This window comes from Erythrolamprus reginae, chromosome 5, assembly GCF_031021105.1.
Source record: "Erythrolamprus reginae isolate rEryReg1 chromosome 5, rEryReg1.hap1, whole genome shotgun sequence".
In the NCBI taxonomy this organism is placed as follows: Eukaryota; Metazoa; Chordata; class Lepidosauria; order Squamata; family Dipsadidae; genus Erythrolamprus; species Erythrolamprus reginae.
The window spans coordinates 3,711,974-3,731,903 of record NC_091954.1 but is presented as its reverse complement, the minus strand read 5'-3'; the positions used below and the strand labels follow the sequence as shown (position 1 = coordinate 3,731,903).

Below are 19,930 nucleotides of genomic sequence, written 5' to 3'. Positions count from 1 at the left end.
CTGCTCTACACTACTCTATACTCTACTCTATTCCTTTGGCTAATTCATTCCTTTTTCCTTTATTACAAGATTGCCTAGTATGTCTTTCATCAGAAAGAACATGTGTCTTTGTTCAATGCAGAACTTTGTTCAGTGCAGAACTATTTAGGTAAAATATTCATCTGGTGTTCATATGACCAGATGAATATTTTACCTAAGTTCTGCACTGAACAAAGACACATAGCTTGCCCTTTAAAATAAAAAAGGACCCTTTAAATCTCTCTTATTTTGTTGCATTTACTTTGAAAATGGATCATGTGTTCTGTCTTACAGCAATCATTAGACAACCATGCTTTTTTGGGCAGTCGGGGTTGTTTGCAAATCCATTTTAAACTCAGCTATAAGTCAGGTAAATGGGTGAGTAATCCTACATCAATGTTGCAAGATTAAACATCCTGCCCCCTCCCCAGCGAGCACAATTAAACATAGCAGAAGAAACATGAATTGGTGTGGACTGTAACCCTACAATGGATGTTGATAAGCTATTGTTTTAACTCTGCCTCCTGCATATTTGCAAAATGTAGATAATAGAAGGGCGCCTGAGGGGCAAAACCATTCATTGCTTTTAATCATTAGAGCATAAGCAAGGGCATTATTCCCTGTTTCTGTATCCCCCTCCCCACAGTTCAATTAATGAAGTCCCAATCCAACCCTGGTTTTATTTCTGGTTTTTTTTCTTGGCCCAGTCCCTGAGATTAAGAAGCAAAACAGTCAAATATATAAACTACAGTGATACCTCGTCTTACAAACGCCTCGTCATACAAACTTTTCGAGATACAAACTCGGGGTTTAAGATTTTTTTGCCTCTTCTTACAAACTATTTTTACCTTACAAACCCACCGCCGCCACTGGGATGCCCCCGCCTCCAGACTTCCATTGCCAGTGAAGCACCCATTTTTGTGCTGCTGGGATTCCCCTGAGGCTCCCCTCCATGGGAAACCCCACCTCCGGACCTCCGTGTTCCGTGTTTTTGTGATGCTGCAACAGAAGTCCAGAGGTGGGATTTCCCAGCGAGGGGAGCCTCAGGGGAATCCCAGCATTGAAAAAACACAGGTCCAGAGGTGGGGTTTCGAGGACTTCAATGTTTTTGCGATGCTGCGATTTCACTGATGCTCCCTTCGCTGGGAAACCCCACCTCTGGACTTCTGTTGCCAGCGAGCTTGTTTTTGCGATGCTGGGATTCCCCTGCAGCATCGCAAAAACACAGAAGTCCAGAGGTGGGGTTTCCCATGGAGGGGAGTCTCAGGGTAATCCCAGCAGCGCAAAAACGGGCGCTTCGGCTGGCAAAAGGGGTGAATTTTGGGCTTGCACGCATTAATCGCTTTTCCATTGATTCCTATGGGAAACATTGTTTTGTCTTACAAACTTTTCACCTTAAGAACCTCATCCCAGAACCAATTAAGTTTCTAAGACAAGATATCACTGTATATATTTAATTTGTATATAACAATGTGCCAGTGTTTTTTTCTCTCTGTGTGAAAAGTTTCTAGTATGACCGCAATTGAGTTTCTCTTGGCAAATCCTTCTTTTCCTATTGGAATTTAAAAGCTGTAAAAGAGATATTGAATTATCTTTCTCAAATATAGAATGGTTAATATATTATGGAGCATGTTGCCAACCTAAGTATGGAACTTATCTAGGGGAATGATTTTATGTAGGGAGAGCCGTTTATCCTTCTGATGCTGAGGTATCTATTTAATTTCTGAAATATTTTTCCATTTCTGCAAACCAGAAAATAAACATATCACAAACGAGAAGAAGAATGTGACTTATCTGTACGTTTAGATTGCATTAGGAATTTAAATCTTTTAATTACTCTTTTAAGCATATTATGTTTATTGATCTTATTTTTCTCCTCTTGTTTTTCTTTAGTCATGGTAATGTCTGTAGGAGAATGTTTTAATTTAGATTAAACAGTGCTTTTTGCCATGTATGGAATGGATACATCTTTTTTTTGTCATTTGTCTTTCACTAAGATATTTTTTTTAGAAAAAGGAAGTAAATTTACTTCCATTTCTGTACCATTTTTCCCTATAATAGTAAAATAAATAAATGTTATTATTAAAATAAAATAATAAAAAAACAGCAAATTGAAACACAAATATCTTTTAGCGTTTTCATTGTGCCTTTTCATTCTGCCTTTTACAAGCCAACTTGAGTTGTTGGAAGTTGAGTGGTATAAAAGGTCAATAAAATTATTATTATTATATATAATGGACACTTACAACTGTGTTTTATAGTTTTTCTAAAGGCAGGATGAGTTGGGATCCATGGAGCAATAAAGGAGGAGAAGCAATCGACTAACATAGAAATGACTTTTTAAACTTTTTTATTAATTTATCAAAATATAAAATGCAAAAAAATGGAAAATAATACAAAAATAAGAGAGGAAAAGAAAAGAGCCCCACAGAGCTGCAAAATTTGCGTCCCTTTTGCCCCCATGAATTCTTTTATTTATATTTATTTATTTATTTATTTGGATTTCTAGGCCCCTCTTCTCCAGCAGACTCAGGGCGGCTTACAAGATAAAATCGATGCAAAGTGCGAATCTCTGGGGGGAGTTAATTCCAAAGATCCGGAGCTACCACAGAAAAGGCCCTTCCCCTAGGCCCTGCCAGGCGACATTGCTTAGCTGACGGGACCCAGAGAAGGTTGGCTCTGTGGGATTTGACCGGCCGCTGGGATATGTGAGGCAGGAGACGGTCCTGTAAGTAATTTGGTCCTATGCCATGTAGGCAGTGGAGGGCCGCTGGTCTTTCCTCCTACCCTACCGGTGTGCCCTCCGAGGCCGTAGTGGGCGCACGCGAGATTTGACATCAGCACATGCGCGGTAAGCAAAATCTCGTGTGAGGACGCACCTCACGAGCAAGATTTCGGCAATTTTCATGGATATTTTTGCTTCCGCGTATGCGGCGAAAATTGCTGGTTTTGGGAAGGGAGGTCAAAATGGGGGGGGGGGGGTTGCACGTGTAGGCGTGGTAGGTCCCGTGCGCCTGTGCAGGGGGCAGGAGGTGCAGCAGGGGCATTGCATTATGTGTGTGGGCACACTTTTTGCATCCGAGGGAAACAAGGTTCGCCATCACTAGTATAGGTTCTCCTGCTTGAGTATGGGGTTGGGCTAGAAGACCTCCATTCCATATCCCATGTCTCCAGAGAGGGGCGGCATACTAATCTAATAAATAAACATCCCATATCCCATATTCCATATATAAGCTAAAAAAACAATGGCTGCCAACCTGCCTTCCATTGAGGACCTGTAGACTGAGTCAAAAAGAGGGCCGGGAAAATATTTACTGACCCCTCACATCCTGGACACAAACTGTTGCAACTCCTGCCCTCAAAACGCCGCTACAGAGCACTGCACACCAAGACAACAAGACACAAGAACAGTTTTTCCCCCGAACGCCATCACTCTGCTAAACAAATAATTCCCTCAACACTGTCAAACATTTTACTGAGTTTGCACTACTATTACTACTCGTTTTTTCCCATCATTCCCATCACCCTTTTCTTCCCACTTAGGACTGTAGGACTGTAACTTGTTGTTTATATCTTTAAGATTTTTATTAATATTGATTTTTTCCTCATTGCTTATTTGACCCCTATGACAATAATTGTGTTGTACCTTATGATTCTTGACAAATGTATATTTTCTGTTATGTACACTGAGAGTATATGCACCAAAGACTAATTCCTTGTGTGTCCCATCACATTTGGCCAATAAAGAATTCTATTCTATATATATATTATTCTATACTATTCCCTATTCCCTATTATTCCCTATTCCCTTCTGTACTGTACTCTATCCCAGTGTTTCCCAACTTTGGCAACTTGAAGATATCTGGACTTCAACTCCCAGAATTCCCCAGCCAGCGAATGCTGGCTGGGGAATTCTGGGAGTTGAAGTCCAGATATCTTCAAGCTGCCAAGGTTGGGAAACACTGCTCTATCCTACTCTACTCTACATTCCATTATAATTCTCTTCTGCTCTACTCTACTCTGCTTTCTACTCTACTCTACCTACTCTATAGTCTCTTCTCTCCTATTCTAAACGGATCTTTCTGTAATACCAACTCCAACCAGGAGGGGGCTGCAGAGCGTAAGCTGCCAGCGATCAAGGGGAAGTTCAGTCCGCGCTTTACCGGTTGCTATGGTTTCCACCCCTCTCACCCTCCCCGCCCCTAGTGTCACTGAGATAATCTTCCCCCTGCCGCGGAACGCAAAAACGCGAGCCGCTGGTTTCTGGATGGGACGCTTTCCAAGGGACGGACCGAACGAGGAGTTTCCGGCCGGGCTTCCATGCGGGGTAAGTTTGACCAGACTCAGGGGCCTTTTGAGAAGTCCGTTGGCTTGGCGGGGGGTGGTAGACGGACTGGGCCCCGACGGTTGCCCTGCAAACAAGAAGGTGCTGTGGGGAACGCAAGGTGGGGCATGCTAGACAGGGTGGAGCCTTTAAATATCAGTCTTTGCCTCTCCCTCCCTCCCCTGTTCTGTCTAACCCATCATCTCTCTCTCTCTCTCTCTCTCTCTCTCTCTCTCCCCCTATCCATCCACCCATCTATCCATTCCCTTCTCTCTCCATCAATCTGTCTTTGTCTAGTGTATTTCTCTATCATTTATTTCTAATCTCTCTCTGTGTATCTCTCTATTCTGTGTCTGTATACTGTATCTATTCTCTTTATCTCTGTATCTATCTTTCATCTACCATCTATCTACCATCTATCTATCTATCTATCTATCTATCTATCTATCTATCTATCTATCTACCTTCTTTCTATCTATATGTCTGTCTGTCTGTCTGTCTATATCTATCTATCTATCTATCTATCTATCTATCTATCTATCTATCTACCTTCTTTCTATCTATATGTCTATCTATCTATCTTCTATCTATCTGTCTGTCTGTCTGTCTGTCTGTCTGTCTAATCTCTGTCTACTGTATCTCTATTATCTTCCTATATCTGTTGGGTTTTGTATCCGTCCATCCATCCATTTCTGTCTACTGTATCTCTATCTGTTTGTATATCTCTATCTGCTATCTATATCTATCATTTTGTTTACAATTTTATACAGTATAATTTGTGCATAGTTTTATTTCTGTGTCCAATATGTATCAAAAGTCAAAGTCCATACAGAATTTATTATATAATGTAGATGACATATTCCAGTTGGTTGCCATTTTCTTCTGAACATCGTCTTACTCCTTAGACTCCCACCCACCCACCCAACCCATCTTTGAATGTTCCTAAATAACATTGGGAGGGGGGAATAAATATCTTGCATTGGGCTATAGGTCTCTCTCTCTCTCTCTCTCTCTCTCTCTGAGATACACATCAAAAATTTGGTCTTTTGGGGGCACATTCTATGTGTGTGGGTGCATGTATGTATGCATGTATGTATTTATATGTATGCAGATAGGAATGTAATTTGATACACAGTAGAAAACCCTGACCCTTTGCATGTCTTTCCTCACCTAAGTGAGGAAATGTTTCCCCCCCCTCCTCAACCCCAGCATGCAAACTGGGACTGTGTAACATACTGAATTGGGAAAGGATACTGTAAAAGGAGTAGTGTAAGTTGCTACTTTATGTTCCTTGTTTCTTTCTGAGCTTTCACAGGTTCTCTCTCCCAAGTTATATATTGAATTTGTAAAACTGCATGACTGGGGAAGTGGCTTTGGGAAACGTTTGAATAAAACTCTCTGCTGCGTTGATCTTGGTGTAGGGTCATGTCAGAAAAATTCCCCAGACCAAGAGAATAAAAGCTAAAAGTCTTTATTACCAACATGATATAAAACATAGAAACATATAGCAAACATAACATAACATAACATAATGTCTGGTATGATCATACAGTATCATACAGGGACCTAGAAAAGTCACGGGAAGAATACCCATAAACCTCAGAAGGTAAAGTACCTAATTACAAGAATCATATAGGATTTTATGTCTTGTTTACACCCCTTCGTCCTGTCCATTATTTGTCCATATATTTATTTATTGATTGATTGATTGGATTTGTATGCTGCCCCTCTCCGTAGACTCGGGGCGGCTAACAACAATAATAAAAACAGCATGTAAATCCAATACTACAACAACTAAAAAACCCTTATTGTAAAACCAAACATCCCTACAAGCAAACATACCATGCATAAATTGTAAAGGCCTAGGGGGAAAGAATATCTCAGTTCCCCCATGCCTGACGGCAGAGGTGGGTTTTAATGAGCTCACGAAAGGCGAGGAGGGTGGGGACTATTCTAATCTCCGGGGGGAGTTGGTTCCAGAGGGCCTGGGCCGCCACAGAGAAGGCTCTTCCCCTGGGTCCCGCCAAGCGACATTGTTTAGTTGATGGGACCCGGAGAAGACCCACTCTGTGGGACCTAACTGGTCACTGGGATTCGTGCAGCAGATATATGGGTTTGTCTTGCTTCTAATTTCATCATAGTTCCTCGGAACTCTCTAAATTAATCCATCAAGTTGTTGTTTTTCCTTTATGAATGTTTCTTGGCCTGAAAAATAGGATTTCTTCATATCTGATACAGGATGTAAGCATGTTTTTGTTTTCTTTTGCATTTTCTGGCAAGGCCTGCTGTCCAAAAGGTCGGAAGTCCAGTACTCTAATAAGAGTGTGTTTTGTATCTATCTAGGCCTTAGATGCCTAGATTCTATAGATAATTCTCACCGGTCATCTGTTGATTTATACAATGTACAGAACAAGAGAAGATCTTTTCCACAAAGGAAGAAGAGATTTGGAGTTCCATTAGCTGTTGTGTATAAACGACATGCCTAGAGATTCCATGATGGCCTGTATCAATTGTATAATAGTTTTTTTTTCCTTTTCCTAACTTTACATCAGTTCCTTGGTGAAAAAGGAAGTCTTTTGCCTCACATGGTTGCTGGACCCAAGGGAGAAAGATGGAGGAGAGCAACCAGAAACAACATCGCAAGAAACACAGCGGTCCCAAGGCTGGCAAGAAAAAGAAGCGCCATTTGAAAGATCTAGGTATCGAAGATGAAGAGGATGCCAGGAAGAGGAACCCCAAGGCCTTTGCGGTCCAGTCTGCAGTCCGCATGGCCAGATCCTTCCACAGGTCTTTCTCTCTCTCTCTCTGACTAGATTTGCTCTGCTAACCCTACTGCAAGCAAAGGGCCGCTCTTCTTACCCTTGGTGGCCGTTGAGGGCGCGTGTGTGCCCATCAGCACATGATTTGGCTTCTTTGCATGCCCAGCAAGCCAAATCTCGTGCAAGGACGTCCCTTAGAGCAAGATTTTGGCTATTTTCGCCAATACTTTTACTTCCACGTATGCGCAGAAGCAAAAAACTGGTGAAAATAGCCAAACCTCGTTCTCGCGTGTGTCCTCACATCAGATTTGGTTTGCTGTGCATGTGCAGAAGCCAAATCTCAGGGGGCGCGTCGGGGGCGCACAGCTGCACACGCATCCAGGATTTTACTATCGGAGCTGCGCACTTAGCACCGATTGTTGCCCACCATTGCCTACTGCCATTATTGGCTCCAGAGTCTTCTATGGGGGTGGGATGGCAAATTGTGTAACAGCCAATAAGATCTGTCTACGAAGAGGGGCGGCATACAAATCTAATAAAGAAATAAAGAAATAAAGAAATAAATAATAAACAAACAAACAAACAAATAATAAACAAATAAACAAACAAATAAATAAATAAATAAATAAATCTGTTCGGGTTGTTTGCAAAAAAATAAAGGCAGGAGGATACGAATGATTGTAAATCAATGTCTAGGGCAGGGGTCGGCAACCCATGACTCTGGAGCCGCATGTGGGTCTTTCATCCCTCTGCTGCAGCTCCCTGTCGCCGGTCGGCTCCACAGTTGATAGGGCTTTCAGTTAGGACACGTAGAGGAAAAAGGACGGCACATTGGGAGAGACCATGGTGGAGGGACCGGACGTTCGGTTGGCTCGAGAATTGAACCGGGGGGGGGGGGGGGGGGGCGTTGTTCTGGTTTTATTTATTTATTTGTTTAATTTACTGTATTTTTTCTGAGTATAAGATGCACCGGAGCATAAGACGCACCTTCAAATCAAATCAAATTTATTATTACAGTCAAAACAAATAAAAAACACTTAGTAAATACACAGCCAAAAGTTGTAGGATAAAATGATAAATAACAGATAAAATCCTTAATAAAATCCAGTCTATCAATTACGCAAAGTCAATACAGTGGTATCTCTACCTAAGAACGCTTCTACTTAAGAACTTTTATAGATAAGAACTGGGTATTCAAGATTTTTTTGCCTCTTCTCAAGAACCATTTTCTACTTAAGAACCTGAGCCTGGAAAAATTTCCCAAGATATTTCAGGGCAGCACGAAGGCCCAGCCAGTTTCCTGCCATTCCCCCTTTAATCCCGGACATCTCGGGCTTTTCTGGGCTGCCAGAGGAGCCTTTCGGTGGCTCTTAAGGAGGCTTTGGCAATCCAGAGCGAACGAAGCATTTTCCATTCTCTGGGCGCTTGGAGAGGGAATAAACTCTGCCAGCGTCCAGAAAAAAGTAACGCTCCCTTTGCTCTGGGCAGTGACTGTCCTCCTCCTCTTCTTCCTCCTCTTCCTCCCACCCAAATTCCGAGCTTTTATTCCTTTCCTAATGCATTCTTTGCTTTTACATTGATTCCTATGGGAAAAATTGCTTCTTCTTACAAACTTTTCTACTTAAGAGCCTGGTCACGGAACGAATTAAGTTCGTAAGTAGAAAAGTTTGTAAGTAGAGGTACCACTGTACTACTAAAATTACAATCCATAAACTGTGAGGTCTATAGTCAGCTTGATACTATTATCAATAATAAACAAGGTTGCTACATTTGTCGTATAAATTAGCTAAGGTGTATTAGGCACTTAAAAGCTGACCACAAATGGTATACACACACACACACAAACAGACATATAAGATGCACCAAAATAGGGGAAAGAATCTTCTCATTAGATATTCATCTGGCTAGCATCCTTAGTCTGGTCAGCTTTAGCCCATTATTTTATCCCCTGGTTAAGGACTTTTTTTAAAAAAGCCTCAGCTGTAAGTGGAGGACTATCTCTGTTTACACCGGAGCGTAGTCCAAATGCTTTTGTTTTTAACTCGACTGCAACTCTTCATCCTTAAAACAGGACCCAGGATTTGAAAACCAAAAAGCACCATATTCCGGTGGTGGATCGCACTCCCTTGGAACCTCCTCCCGTGGTCGTAGTGGTGGTGGGCCCCCCAAAGGTTGGGAAAAGCACCTTGATAAGATGCCTCATTAAGAATTTCACAAGGCAGAAGTTGGTTGAAATTCAAGGCCCTGTGACCATCGTATCAGGTAAAAAGAAAGAGACACTCACTGGTGCTCTCTCTTTTTTTAAAAAAAAATATATTCTTTTTATTGGTTTTTAAAAAAATATTTACATCTTAATATTAGGTAAGTCGACATCCTTCATATTTATATAAATACAGTACATTATATATTTGTACATTGTATACACAGAGTTGGCCTTCTCCGGGTCCCGTCGACCAAACAATGTCGTTTGGCGGGCCCCAGGGGAAGAGCCTTCTTTGTGGCGGCCCCGGCCCTCTGGAATCAACTCCCCCCGGAGATTAGAACGGCCCCCACCCTCCTTGTCTTTCGCAAGTTACTCAAGACCCACCTATATCTCCAGGCATGGGGGAATTAAGACATCTCCCGCAGGCTTTCTTATATTTTATGTTTGGTATGTATGTGTTGTATGGTTTTTAAATTGTTGGGGGTTTTTAACATAATTTTATTAGATTTGTTCCATTGTTATACTGTTTTTATTATTGTTGTGAGCCGCCCTGAGTCTTCGGAGAGGGGTGGCATACAAATCTAAGAAATTGAATTGAATTGAATTTTGTATTCTTTCTATCATCCATCTTTTAACAACAATCCTAAGAGGTAGGTTGGAGAGAGGGAGGGAGGGAGAGATTGATTGATTGATTGATTTGAACTCAGGGCTACCAGCTTTATAGCCTGGTACCTTAACCGTTAAACCAAACTATTTCTCTAACTGGCTCCCTTTATCTGGATATACAGTGTTCCCTCGATTTCCGCGGGGGATGCGTTCTGAGCCCGCCCGCGAAAGTCGAATTTCCGCGAAGTAGAGATGCGGAAGTAAATACAATATTTTTGGCTATGAACAGTATCCCAAGCCTTCCCTTAACACTTTCAACCCCTAAATTGCAATTTCTCATTCCCTTAGCAACCATTTAGATTATTACTCACCATGTTTATTTATTAAAGTTTATTTTAAAAAATGTTTTTTAAAGGCAGACGAAAATTTGGCAATGATATATGACGTCATTGGGCGGGAAAAAACGTGGTATAGGGGGAAAATCCGCAAAGTATTTTTTAATTAATATTTTTGAAAAACCGTGGTATAGACGTTCCGCGAAGTTCGAACTCGCGAAAATCGAGGGAACACTGTATATCATCTTGCATATAACCAGTTTTTTTTTTAATGTTAGATTGCATTTTTTTTTAAAAAACCCGCACATCTTTGTATTTTTAAACCAAGTTATAACAATCTTCCTTGTTCTCTTTCTTGCCTTTGGCGGCCAGGTAAAAAACGCCGTCTCACCATAATTGAATGTGGGTGTGATATTAATGCGATGATTGATCTTGCCAAAGTTGCCGATCTGGTAAGTTTTATTGATATATCCCCCTAGGCTTATACAATTTATGCATGGTATATTTGTGTGTTTATGTTTGGTTCTTAATAAGGGTTTTTAGTTATTTTAAATATTAGATTTGTTATATGTTGTTTTATTGCTGTTGTTAGCCGCCCCGGGTCTACGGAGAGGGGCGGCATACAAATCTAATAAATGAATGAATGAATGAATGAATGAATGAATGAATGAATGTGATCAAAATTGACCAAATTTGCAATTGGTTCATATTTATGACCTTTGCTGTGTCCCAAAGTCATGTAATCCCCTTTTGTGAAACTCCTGACAAGTAAACTCAATGTAGAAGCCAGATTCACAACAATCAGGTTACTAACTTATAAACTCACTTAACAACTGTGGCAAGGAAAGTCATAAAATGGGGCAAAGCTCACTTAAAAAATGTCTCACCTAACAACAGAAAATTTGGGCTCCGTTATGGTCATACGTTGAGGATTACCTGTACACAGCAGGGATGTACTTATGCATGAACCAGAATCTCTCGCACCATCTCATACAACTATATATATAAGCTATACCTCTTAAATATCTATGGGTAGAATGCTGAGATCATCATGGCACCATAACATGACAGATGTACCTACATTTTGCTCAAATAAACTAAGAAAACAATCTGGATTCTCACATGCATAATAATTACCTGTAAGATTAAAGCTCTAAGTTCAACCTTCTAATTCGCATGCAGACAATACAGAGACCAATTTGGTCTAGTAGGAGTTAAGGCATCCAATTAGAAATCAGGAGGCAATGAGTTTTGATGCTGATTTAGACATGGAACCCAGCTGGGTGACCTTGAGTCAGTTCTGTCATGCTAATAAGTCAAGCAAGTCTACTTTTGTTGATCTTTCCTACATGGTGTGAGGGAATAAAAGGATTACAAACTTTAGGACACAGGAGGATGATTGTAAGGCTAAGAATCTAAGCTTCAATAAGAAAGAAAGAAAGAAAGAAAGAAAGAAAGAAAGAAAGAAAGAAAGAAAGAAAGAAAGAAAGAATTGGTTTGCATCCTAACATTTTTTCCTAGGAAGGAAAATCCGATATGTTTTTTTTAAAGTCCACAACAGTGAATTGTGAACCCCAATTGTATGTTCTCCTTTGTTTACTTCCACCTTCTTCTAGCAGTTGGAACGATTGATTTGCCATAATAAATACCAGTTTTATTTTAGTCGCATAATTTCATTAATGATGAGATGTATGTTGAAGCTAGGACACAACAATTTGGTTTAATAACTAGGAGTAGAATAAGGCCAGGTCATTACTTAAGGTAATGGTCTCCAACCTTGCAATCTTTTGTGGACTTCAACTCCCAGAATCCCTCAGGCAGATGAAGAATTCTGGAAATTGGAAGTTCACGAGTCGCAACGTTGCCAAGACTGGAGACTCCAGATCTTAAGTGACTTTTCCTTTTGGAGAAAGGAGATCTTCTTGGGATGAAACAGGGCTAGAAAAGGCAGAGAGAAGCCTCCGTGGGGCCTCTCTAGGAATCTCCTGGGAGGAAACAGGGCTAGAAAAGGCAGAGAGAAGCCTCCGTGGGGCCTCTCTAGGAATCTCCTGGGAGGAAACGACCAGAAAAGGCAGGGAGAAGCCTCCGTGGGGCCTCTCTAGGAATCTCCTGGGAGGAAAAAGGGCTAGAAAAGGCAGAGAGAAGCCTCCGTGGGGTCTCTCTAGGAATCTCCTTGGAGGAAATAGGGCCAGAAAAGGTGGAGAGAAGCCTCTGTGGGGCCTCTCTAGGAATCTCCTGGGAGGAAAGAGGACCGGAAAAGGTGGAAAGAAGCCTCTCTGGGGCCTCTCTAGGAATCTCCTGGGAAGAAGCAGAAGCGGAAAAGACAGGGATAAGCCTCCATGGGGCCTCTCTAGGAATCTCCTGGGAGGAAACAGGGCCTCCCCCCTCCCTGTGGTTTCCCCAATCTCACACATTATTTGCTTTTACATTGATTCCTATGGGAAAAATTGCTTCTTCTTATAAACTTTTCTACTTAAGAACCTGGTCACGGAACAATTAAGTTCATAAGTAGAGGTACCACTGTATTTACTTAGTGTTGGCATGTTTTGAGTTAGATTAAAATAAAAGTGCAAGTGGTTGTTTTTTCCCTCCCCACCAAAGTATAATATATATTTTTTTCAATTTCCCTCTCAGGCTTTGATGCTGATCGACGCCAGTTTTGGATTTGAAATGGAAACGTTTGAGTTCCTGAACATTTGCCAGGTCCATGGCTTCCCCAAGATCATGGGTGTCCTCACCCATCTGGACAGCTTCAAAAATAACAAACAGCTCAAGAAGACCAAAAAGAGGTTAAAGCATCGGTTCTGGACTGAGGTCTATCAGGTACGACATGTGTCAACTTGCCTTGAACAACTGAGAAAATGTCTCAAAAATGAAAAAAAAACCAAAACCCAAGAGGTGTAGTGAAAGCATGCAGCACTCCTTCAGTGGGTCGCCCTCTAGGAAGGCACTGCATGCCATGATTGTCACATCAGAATGAAATGACAGAGAGAAAGTTTTCTCGATAGGAGGACGACCTTGAATGGATCCAGGTCTCTCCTATTTACAGTGATCCCTCGATTATCGCGAGGGTTCCGTTCCAAGACCCCTTGCGATAATCGATTTTTCGCGATGTAGTGGTGCGGAAGTAAAAACACCATCTGCGCATGCGCGCCCTTTTTTCCATGGCCGCGCATGCGCAGATGGTGGAGTTTGCGTGGGCGGCGGGGAAGACCCAGGGAAGGTTCCTTCGGCCGCCCAGCAGCTGTTCCGCTCCGCAGCGCCGCAGCAGTGAGGAGCCGAAGATCAGGGTTTCCCCGCCGCCCACGCAAAGGGGAAACCCCGGTCTTCGGCTCCTCGCTGCTGCGGCGCTGCGGAGCAGATCAGCTGCTGGGCGGCCGAAGGAACCTTCCCTGGGTCTTCCCCGCCGCCCACGCAAAGGGGAAACCCCGATCTTCGGCTCCTCGCTGCTGCCCGCCCGCCGCTCGCCCGCCCGCCCGCCGCCCGCCGCTCGAGAGCAAGAGGGGGAGAGATAGAGAAAGAGAGAGAAGGAAAGAAAGAGATGAGAGAGGGAGGAAGAGAGTGTGAGAGAGGAAGAAGCAAGATAGAGAAAGAGAGAGAGAAAGAAAGATGAGAAAGGAAGAGAGTGACGTCATCGGGTGGGAAAATATTTTTAATTAATATTTTTTGAAAAATCGCGATATAGTGTTTCGCGAAGATCGAGATCGCGAAAATCGAGGGATCACTGTATTGTGTTTTCACAGTTCTGACATGTGATACAGAATAACCAATTGCGAACGCCACATACATTAAACCATTCTCCAGCAACTATTTACTGTTGTACCTTATAAGGCAAGCTTCTCAGAAGCTACATTCCTTGCCTTTTCCCTTGATTGTGTGATTGCAAAGGAATGTCAGTAATGCATACCTTATATGGAAGTTCTATAGGTTTAATTGCTTTGTGGTCATGGATTCTGCAGAATGCTTGCTCAGCCTGGGCTGCCTTTCCATAGAGGAAGAATTAAGATTTTATTCAGCACATAATTTAGGCTTAAAACATCACTCTCCAGCAATATTTTATTTCCAAATTCCAGTGCTTAAAAACCTATGATTACAAGAGTGTCGTAACTTTAGAATTCCATTTTAAAATCACTGATTGGCAGATCCCGTTCCCCCCTGGTTTTCATCTCAGTTTGATTTAAGCAGAGCAGGTTTGAAAGCAGACTAGATGGACCATGAGGTCTTTTTCTGCCGTCAATTTTCTTTTTTTATAATATAAAAGAATACACACAGCACAGAACAGTGAAATGTGTTCCCGACACCCAACAACCTTCATTCAGTCTCTCCACCAAATGAGGATGTACTAATTTATAATTTTGTTTAAAACCAGGAACATCAGCGTATTTACAAAGTGTGGAGTGATTCCAATTTGTTCTTAGAAACATAGAAGACTGACGGCAGAAAAAGACCTCAGGGTCCATCTAGTCTGCCCTTATACTATTTCCTGTATTTTTATCTTAGGGTGGATCTGTGTTTATCCCAGGCATGTTTAAATTCAGTTACTGTGGATTTACCAACCACGTCTGCTGGGAGTTTGTACCAAGGATCTACTACTCTTTCAGTGAAATAATATTTTCTCACGTTGCTTCTGATCTTTCCCCCAACTAACTTCAGATTGTGTCCCCTTGTTCTTGTGTTCACTTTCCTGTTAAAAACACTTCCCTCCTGAACCTTATTTAACCCTTTAACCTATTTAAATGTTTCGATCCTGTCCCCCCATTTATGGCTCGGTTTCGAATTCTGCTAGCCATAAAACATCTGACCCTGTTCCATCTTCCCATCAGTTTTTCCACTTTATTTTCATCGACCGTATTCATTTTAATTTCCATAATTTCAAATTGAATGTGTTCCATGTACCGATACCAGTTTGGTCTTGTCCATTTTGTTGAATCCTTCCAACCTAAAACTATTAACCGCTTGGGCACTTTCTATAGCTACTTCTGCTGTCAATCTTCTATTTATTTTTATTTATTTATTTTATTTGTCATACAAATATAGTATTGTATTGTAGTATGTTTAACATAATATAAGTATAAAGTAGAGATAGAAAAGATAAAAAAGGACCTGGATTGTGGGGGCAATATGCTGGCTCTGTTAAAAACTTCTATTGCTAACATGTTGTTGTTGTTGTTATTATTATTATTATTATTATTATTATTATTATTTATTACATTTGTATGTCGCCCCTCTCCGTAGACTCGGGGCGGCCCTGATTCTGAGGAGAAGGGCGGCATAAAAATCGAATAAATAAATAAATAAATAAAATAAAATAATAGGAAAGTGAACACAAGAACAAGGGGACACAATCTGAAGTTAGTTGGGGGAAAGATCAAAAGCAACATGAGAAAATATTATTTTACTGAAAGAGGAGTAGATCCTTGGAACAAACTTCCAGGATACGTGGTAGATAAATCCACAGTAACTGAATTTAAACATGCCTGGGATAAACATATATCCATCCTAAGATAAAATACAGGAAATAGTATAAGGGCAGACTAGATGGACCCTGAGGTCTTTTTCTGCCGTCAGACTTCTATGTTTCTATGTTTCTATTATAAATAAAAAAGACATTAGGACATGCAAAAGTTGTAAATAGAAACGTCGGTCAAAAAGTTATTTAAACCTCACCGGTGTAACCCTGATCAGTCACTAAACGAGTCAGTTGCTAAACAAGGACCGCTCGTATAGGATAAAATGTCCTGCGAAACTAGCATCATTTATGCCTCTGACCTAACAATGTGACTTTTCTTTATTTGTGGCAATACCATGGTGTCCATATGTGCCATTCGCTCAGTTTGCATTGAGTTTCGAATTTTCCTGTTAACCCAACCAAGTTTTTAGCAGGTAATTAAACTACTTCAGCGTTCAGAGAAAGAAATACCATTTCTAGATAAAAAAACAACAACAGTTAAAGGCAGTGAATTGCCTAATTTGCAACTTAAACATACGTGCGTTCTATGAATGTATTTAATTATTACATTTAGGGTGCCAAATTGTTCTACCTCTCCGGGATGGTCCATGGAGACTATCAAAAACAGGAAATCCACAATCTAGGGCGCTTTATCTCCGTGATGAAATTCCGTCCACTCACTTGGCAAACAACTCATCCCTATGTCTTGGTGGACAGGTAATTTCTTTTATTCCACTTGACTTTCTTTCCTCTACCTACCTTCCTTCTTTTCTTGTCCTTCCTTCCTTCCTTCCTTCTTTTCTTGTCCTTCCTTCCTTCTTTCTTTTTCCTTCCTTCCTTCCTTGTCCTTCCTTCCTTCCTTTCTTGTCCTTCCCTCCTTCCTTCCTTTCTTGTCCTTCCTTCCTTCCTTCCTTCCTTCCTTCCTTCTTTTCTTGTCCTTCCTTCCTTCTTTCTTTTTCCTTTCTTCCTTCCTTCCTTCTTTTCTTGTCCTTCCATCCTTCCTTCTTTCCTTCCTTCTTTTCTTGTCCTTCCTTCCTTCTTTCCTTCCTTCCTTTTCTTGTCCTTCCTTCCTTCCTTCTTTCCTTCCTTCTTTTCTTGTCCTTCCTTCCTTCTTTTCTTTTCTTGTCCTTCCTTCCTTCTTTTCTTGTCCTTCCTTCCTTCCTTCCTTCTTTTCTTGTCCTTCCTTCCTTCTTTTCTTGTCCTTCCTTCCTTTTTTCTTTTCTTGTCCTTCCTTCCTTCCTCCCTCCCTCCCTCCCTTGACTGACCTTGACCTACCTTGACCTTCCCTGACTCTCTCACTTTCTTCATGTCCCACCCTTGGTTCCTTGGTTTTCCTTCTTTGGCCTCCCTCCCTCCTTCCCTCTTTTGCTAATAGCATGAAAATAGATTAAAAATGAACCCCATCCCAGGGTCTAGCAACTTGGGAGGAGTTTGGCAAACGTTGCTGAGCTTGAAGAAAAATTCACTTTAAATTATTCTATAGCAAAGTATTCAAAGTTTCATCTAGTTAAAGGGAGGCTAAACATCAGAAATGATATTTATTATTATTATTATTATTATTAATTATTATTATTATTATTTATTATTATTATTATTATTATTATTGTTGTTGTTGTTGTTGTTGTTTTTATTTACCCAGGACCCAGATTGTTGGGGCAATATGATGACTATAAAACTGCTTAGAGAGGGCTGTAAAAGCACTACGAAGCAGCATATAAGTCTAATTGCTATTGCTACTTATATGCCACCCTTCATTCGTTCGTTCGTTCGTTCGTTCATTCATTCATTCATTCATTCATTCATTCATTCATTCATTCATTCATTCATTCATTCATTCATTCATTGGATTTATAAGCGGCCCAACTCCTTCCAGACCCTTCCCCACCAACATGACTACTATTGGGCTAGTTTAGAGCAGTGTTTTTCAACCAGTGTGCCGTGGCACACTAGTGTGCCGTGAGACATGGTCAGGTGTGCCGCGAAGCTCAGAGAGAGAAAGAAAGCAAGAGAGAGAGAGAGAAAGAAAGCAAGAGAGAGAGAGAAAGAGAGGGAGGGAAGGAGAGAGAGAGAGAAAGACATAGAGGGAGGGAGGGAGGGAGAGAGAAAGAGAGCAAAAAAGAGAGGAAGGAAGGAAGAGAAAGAAAGAGGGATGGAGAGAGAAAAAGAAAGAGGAAGGAAGGGAGAGAAAGAGGGAGAGAGAAATAGAGAGCGAAAGGGAGGAAGAGAAAAATTTTGTCCAAACTTTTTTTAGCCCCCCCCGCCCCACTCAATGTGCCCCAGGGTTTCGTAAATGTAAAAAATGTGCCGCGGCTCAAAAAAGGTTGAAAATCACTGGTTTAGAGTACACATAATGTTTTCCATCTCCTTCTAACCCTGACATTCTTACAATCTGCAGGATGGAAGATTTGACAAACCCGGAGGCGATCCGGGTTAACCCAAAGTGCGATCGGAAAGTCTCCCTGTACGGTTATCTAAGAGGATCTCACTTGAAAAACAAAAGCCAAATTCACATAGCAGGTCGGATAGAATGGGAAGGCTTTGTTTTTTTCTTCGCTGCTATATTTTGTCATCAAATGACAGTGAAGTCGTTTCAATTGTCCAAAGTTAATTGCTAGGCTACAGGTTTTTTTATTTTATTTTGTATATCTACTAAACGAAAGGAGTAACAAGATGGCTTACATTTTGTTTAGGTATACAGTTTAGTTTTATGTTTGTAGCGTTTTTGCCAATGAAACAGTGTCACCGTTACGAGATGGATGGCCAGGATAATTATTTACATGAATCAGTAAATTTGATTTGCAATTTTTAGATCTCCATGTCAGTTATTTGTGTATGAAATGCAAACCAAATTACGATAATATTTGTGTTTCCCTGAAAATAAGACTGGCTCTCATGTTAATTTTTGCTCCAAAACAAACATTAGGGCTCATTTTCCGATTGGGTCTTATTTTCGGGGGAATACGGTAACGGTTTTATAAGTCCGTGTGTGTGTGTGTGTGTGTTTTCTATATCTCAACTGATTATTTCTATTGTGAGGCAGGATAGAGAAATGTTGGTAGCAGGAAGCCAAAGCTTAGTACAGTGGTACCTCAAGATACGAACCCCTCGTCTTACGAACAACTCATGATACGAACCTGGGGTTCAGAAAAATTTTGCCTCTTCTTACGAACTTTTTTTGAGTTACGAACCGGCGTTCGGAGACTGCTGGGAAGCCGCGCGGCTGTTTTAAAAGGTGACAGCCGGGCGGCGGGGCTTCCCAGAAGCCTCCCGAACGCCGGTTCGTAACTCGAACAAAGTTCGTAAGAAGAGGCAAAATTTTGCTGAACCCCGGGTTCGGTTCGGGAGGTTGCTGGGAAGCCCCCCAGGCCGGCTGCGACCTTTTAAAACAGCCGCGCCGCTTCGCAGCTGTCTCCCGAAGCCGAACGCGGAAGTTCGGCTTTGGCGTTCGGCTTCAGGAGACAGCTGCGAAGCGGCGCGGGTGTTTTAAAAGGTCGCAGCCGGCCTGGGGGGCTTGCCAGCACCCCCCCGAACCCCAAACACGGGTTCGGGGGGGTGCTGGGAAGCCCCCCAGGCCGGCTGTCACCTTTTAAAACAGCCGCGTGGCTTCCCAGCAGTCGCCGAAAGCCGTTTTTTTGGTTGCACGGATTACTTGACTTTACATTGTTTCCTATGGGAAACAATCTTTCGTCTTACAAACCTTTCGTCTTACGAACCTTCTCCTTGCACCAATTAAGTTCGTATCATGAGGTATTACTGTATTGTTCTGTCAGGGTCTCTGGCAGAATCCTCCCCAAAATGCACAGGTACAAATTTCAGACACACACATGTTTGAAAATTCAAAAGAATGTTCTTTATAATGAAAATTCACTTAATTAAACCAAGCCCTCTTTTGGTATAGCAAAGAGCACTGGTCTCCAAACAAACTGGTAATTTGTACAAGTCCCTTATCAGTTCTGTGATACTTAGCTTGCAGCTGTGAGGCAATTCACAGTCCTTCTTCTTTCACAAAGTGAAACACACTTTGCTCTGGTTTAGTTTCAAAGCGGGGAAAAATCAGCACACAAAAGGTCAAAGTCAGTAAAGCAGTCACGAAACACAATGATCAGATAATCCTCCACAATGGCCAAACCCACAGGCTGCTCTTTATAGCAGCCTCACTAATGACAACAGCCCCACCCAAGCACAGGTGGCCTCATTGTCTTTGATAATAATCTCTCAGTTGTTGCTGCCTATGCA

The 19,930-nt window shown here is 41.6% G+C and overlaps 1 protein-coding gene across 3 annotated transcripts in view; it reads left to right on the top strand.

The window, feature by feature from the left end:
- Nucleotides 1-4,266: 4,266 nt before the first annotated feature.
- The window catches only part of BMS1 (BMS1 ribosome biogenesis factor), a 53,315-nt gene continuing 37,651 nt past the window's right edge, over nt 4,267-19,930 (top strand). The window contains exons 1-7 of one of the 3 annotated variants that reach the window (XM_070751988.1): nt 4,267-4,345; nt 6,895-7,129; nt 9,173-9,363; nt 10,618-10,697; nt 12,880-13,068; nt 16,269-16,411; nt 18,090-18,211. In XM_070751988.1, coding sequence (XP_070608089.1) covers nt 6,954-7,129; nt 9,173-9,363; nt 10,618-10,697; nt 12,880-13,068; nt 16,269-16,411; nt 18,090-18,211 — 901 coding nt within the window. In that variant the 5' untranslated portion in view covers nt 4,267-4,345; nt 6,895-6,953. Of the gene's footprint in view, nt 4,346-4,417; nt 4,464-6,894; nt 7,130-9,172; nt 9,364-10,617; nt 10,698-12,879; nt 13,069-16,268; nt 16,412-18,089; nt 18,212-19,930 lie in introns of those variants that run through there. The other 2 variants (XM_070751989.1, XM_070751990.1) reach the window with 2 other exon arrangements.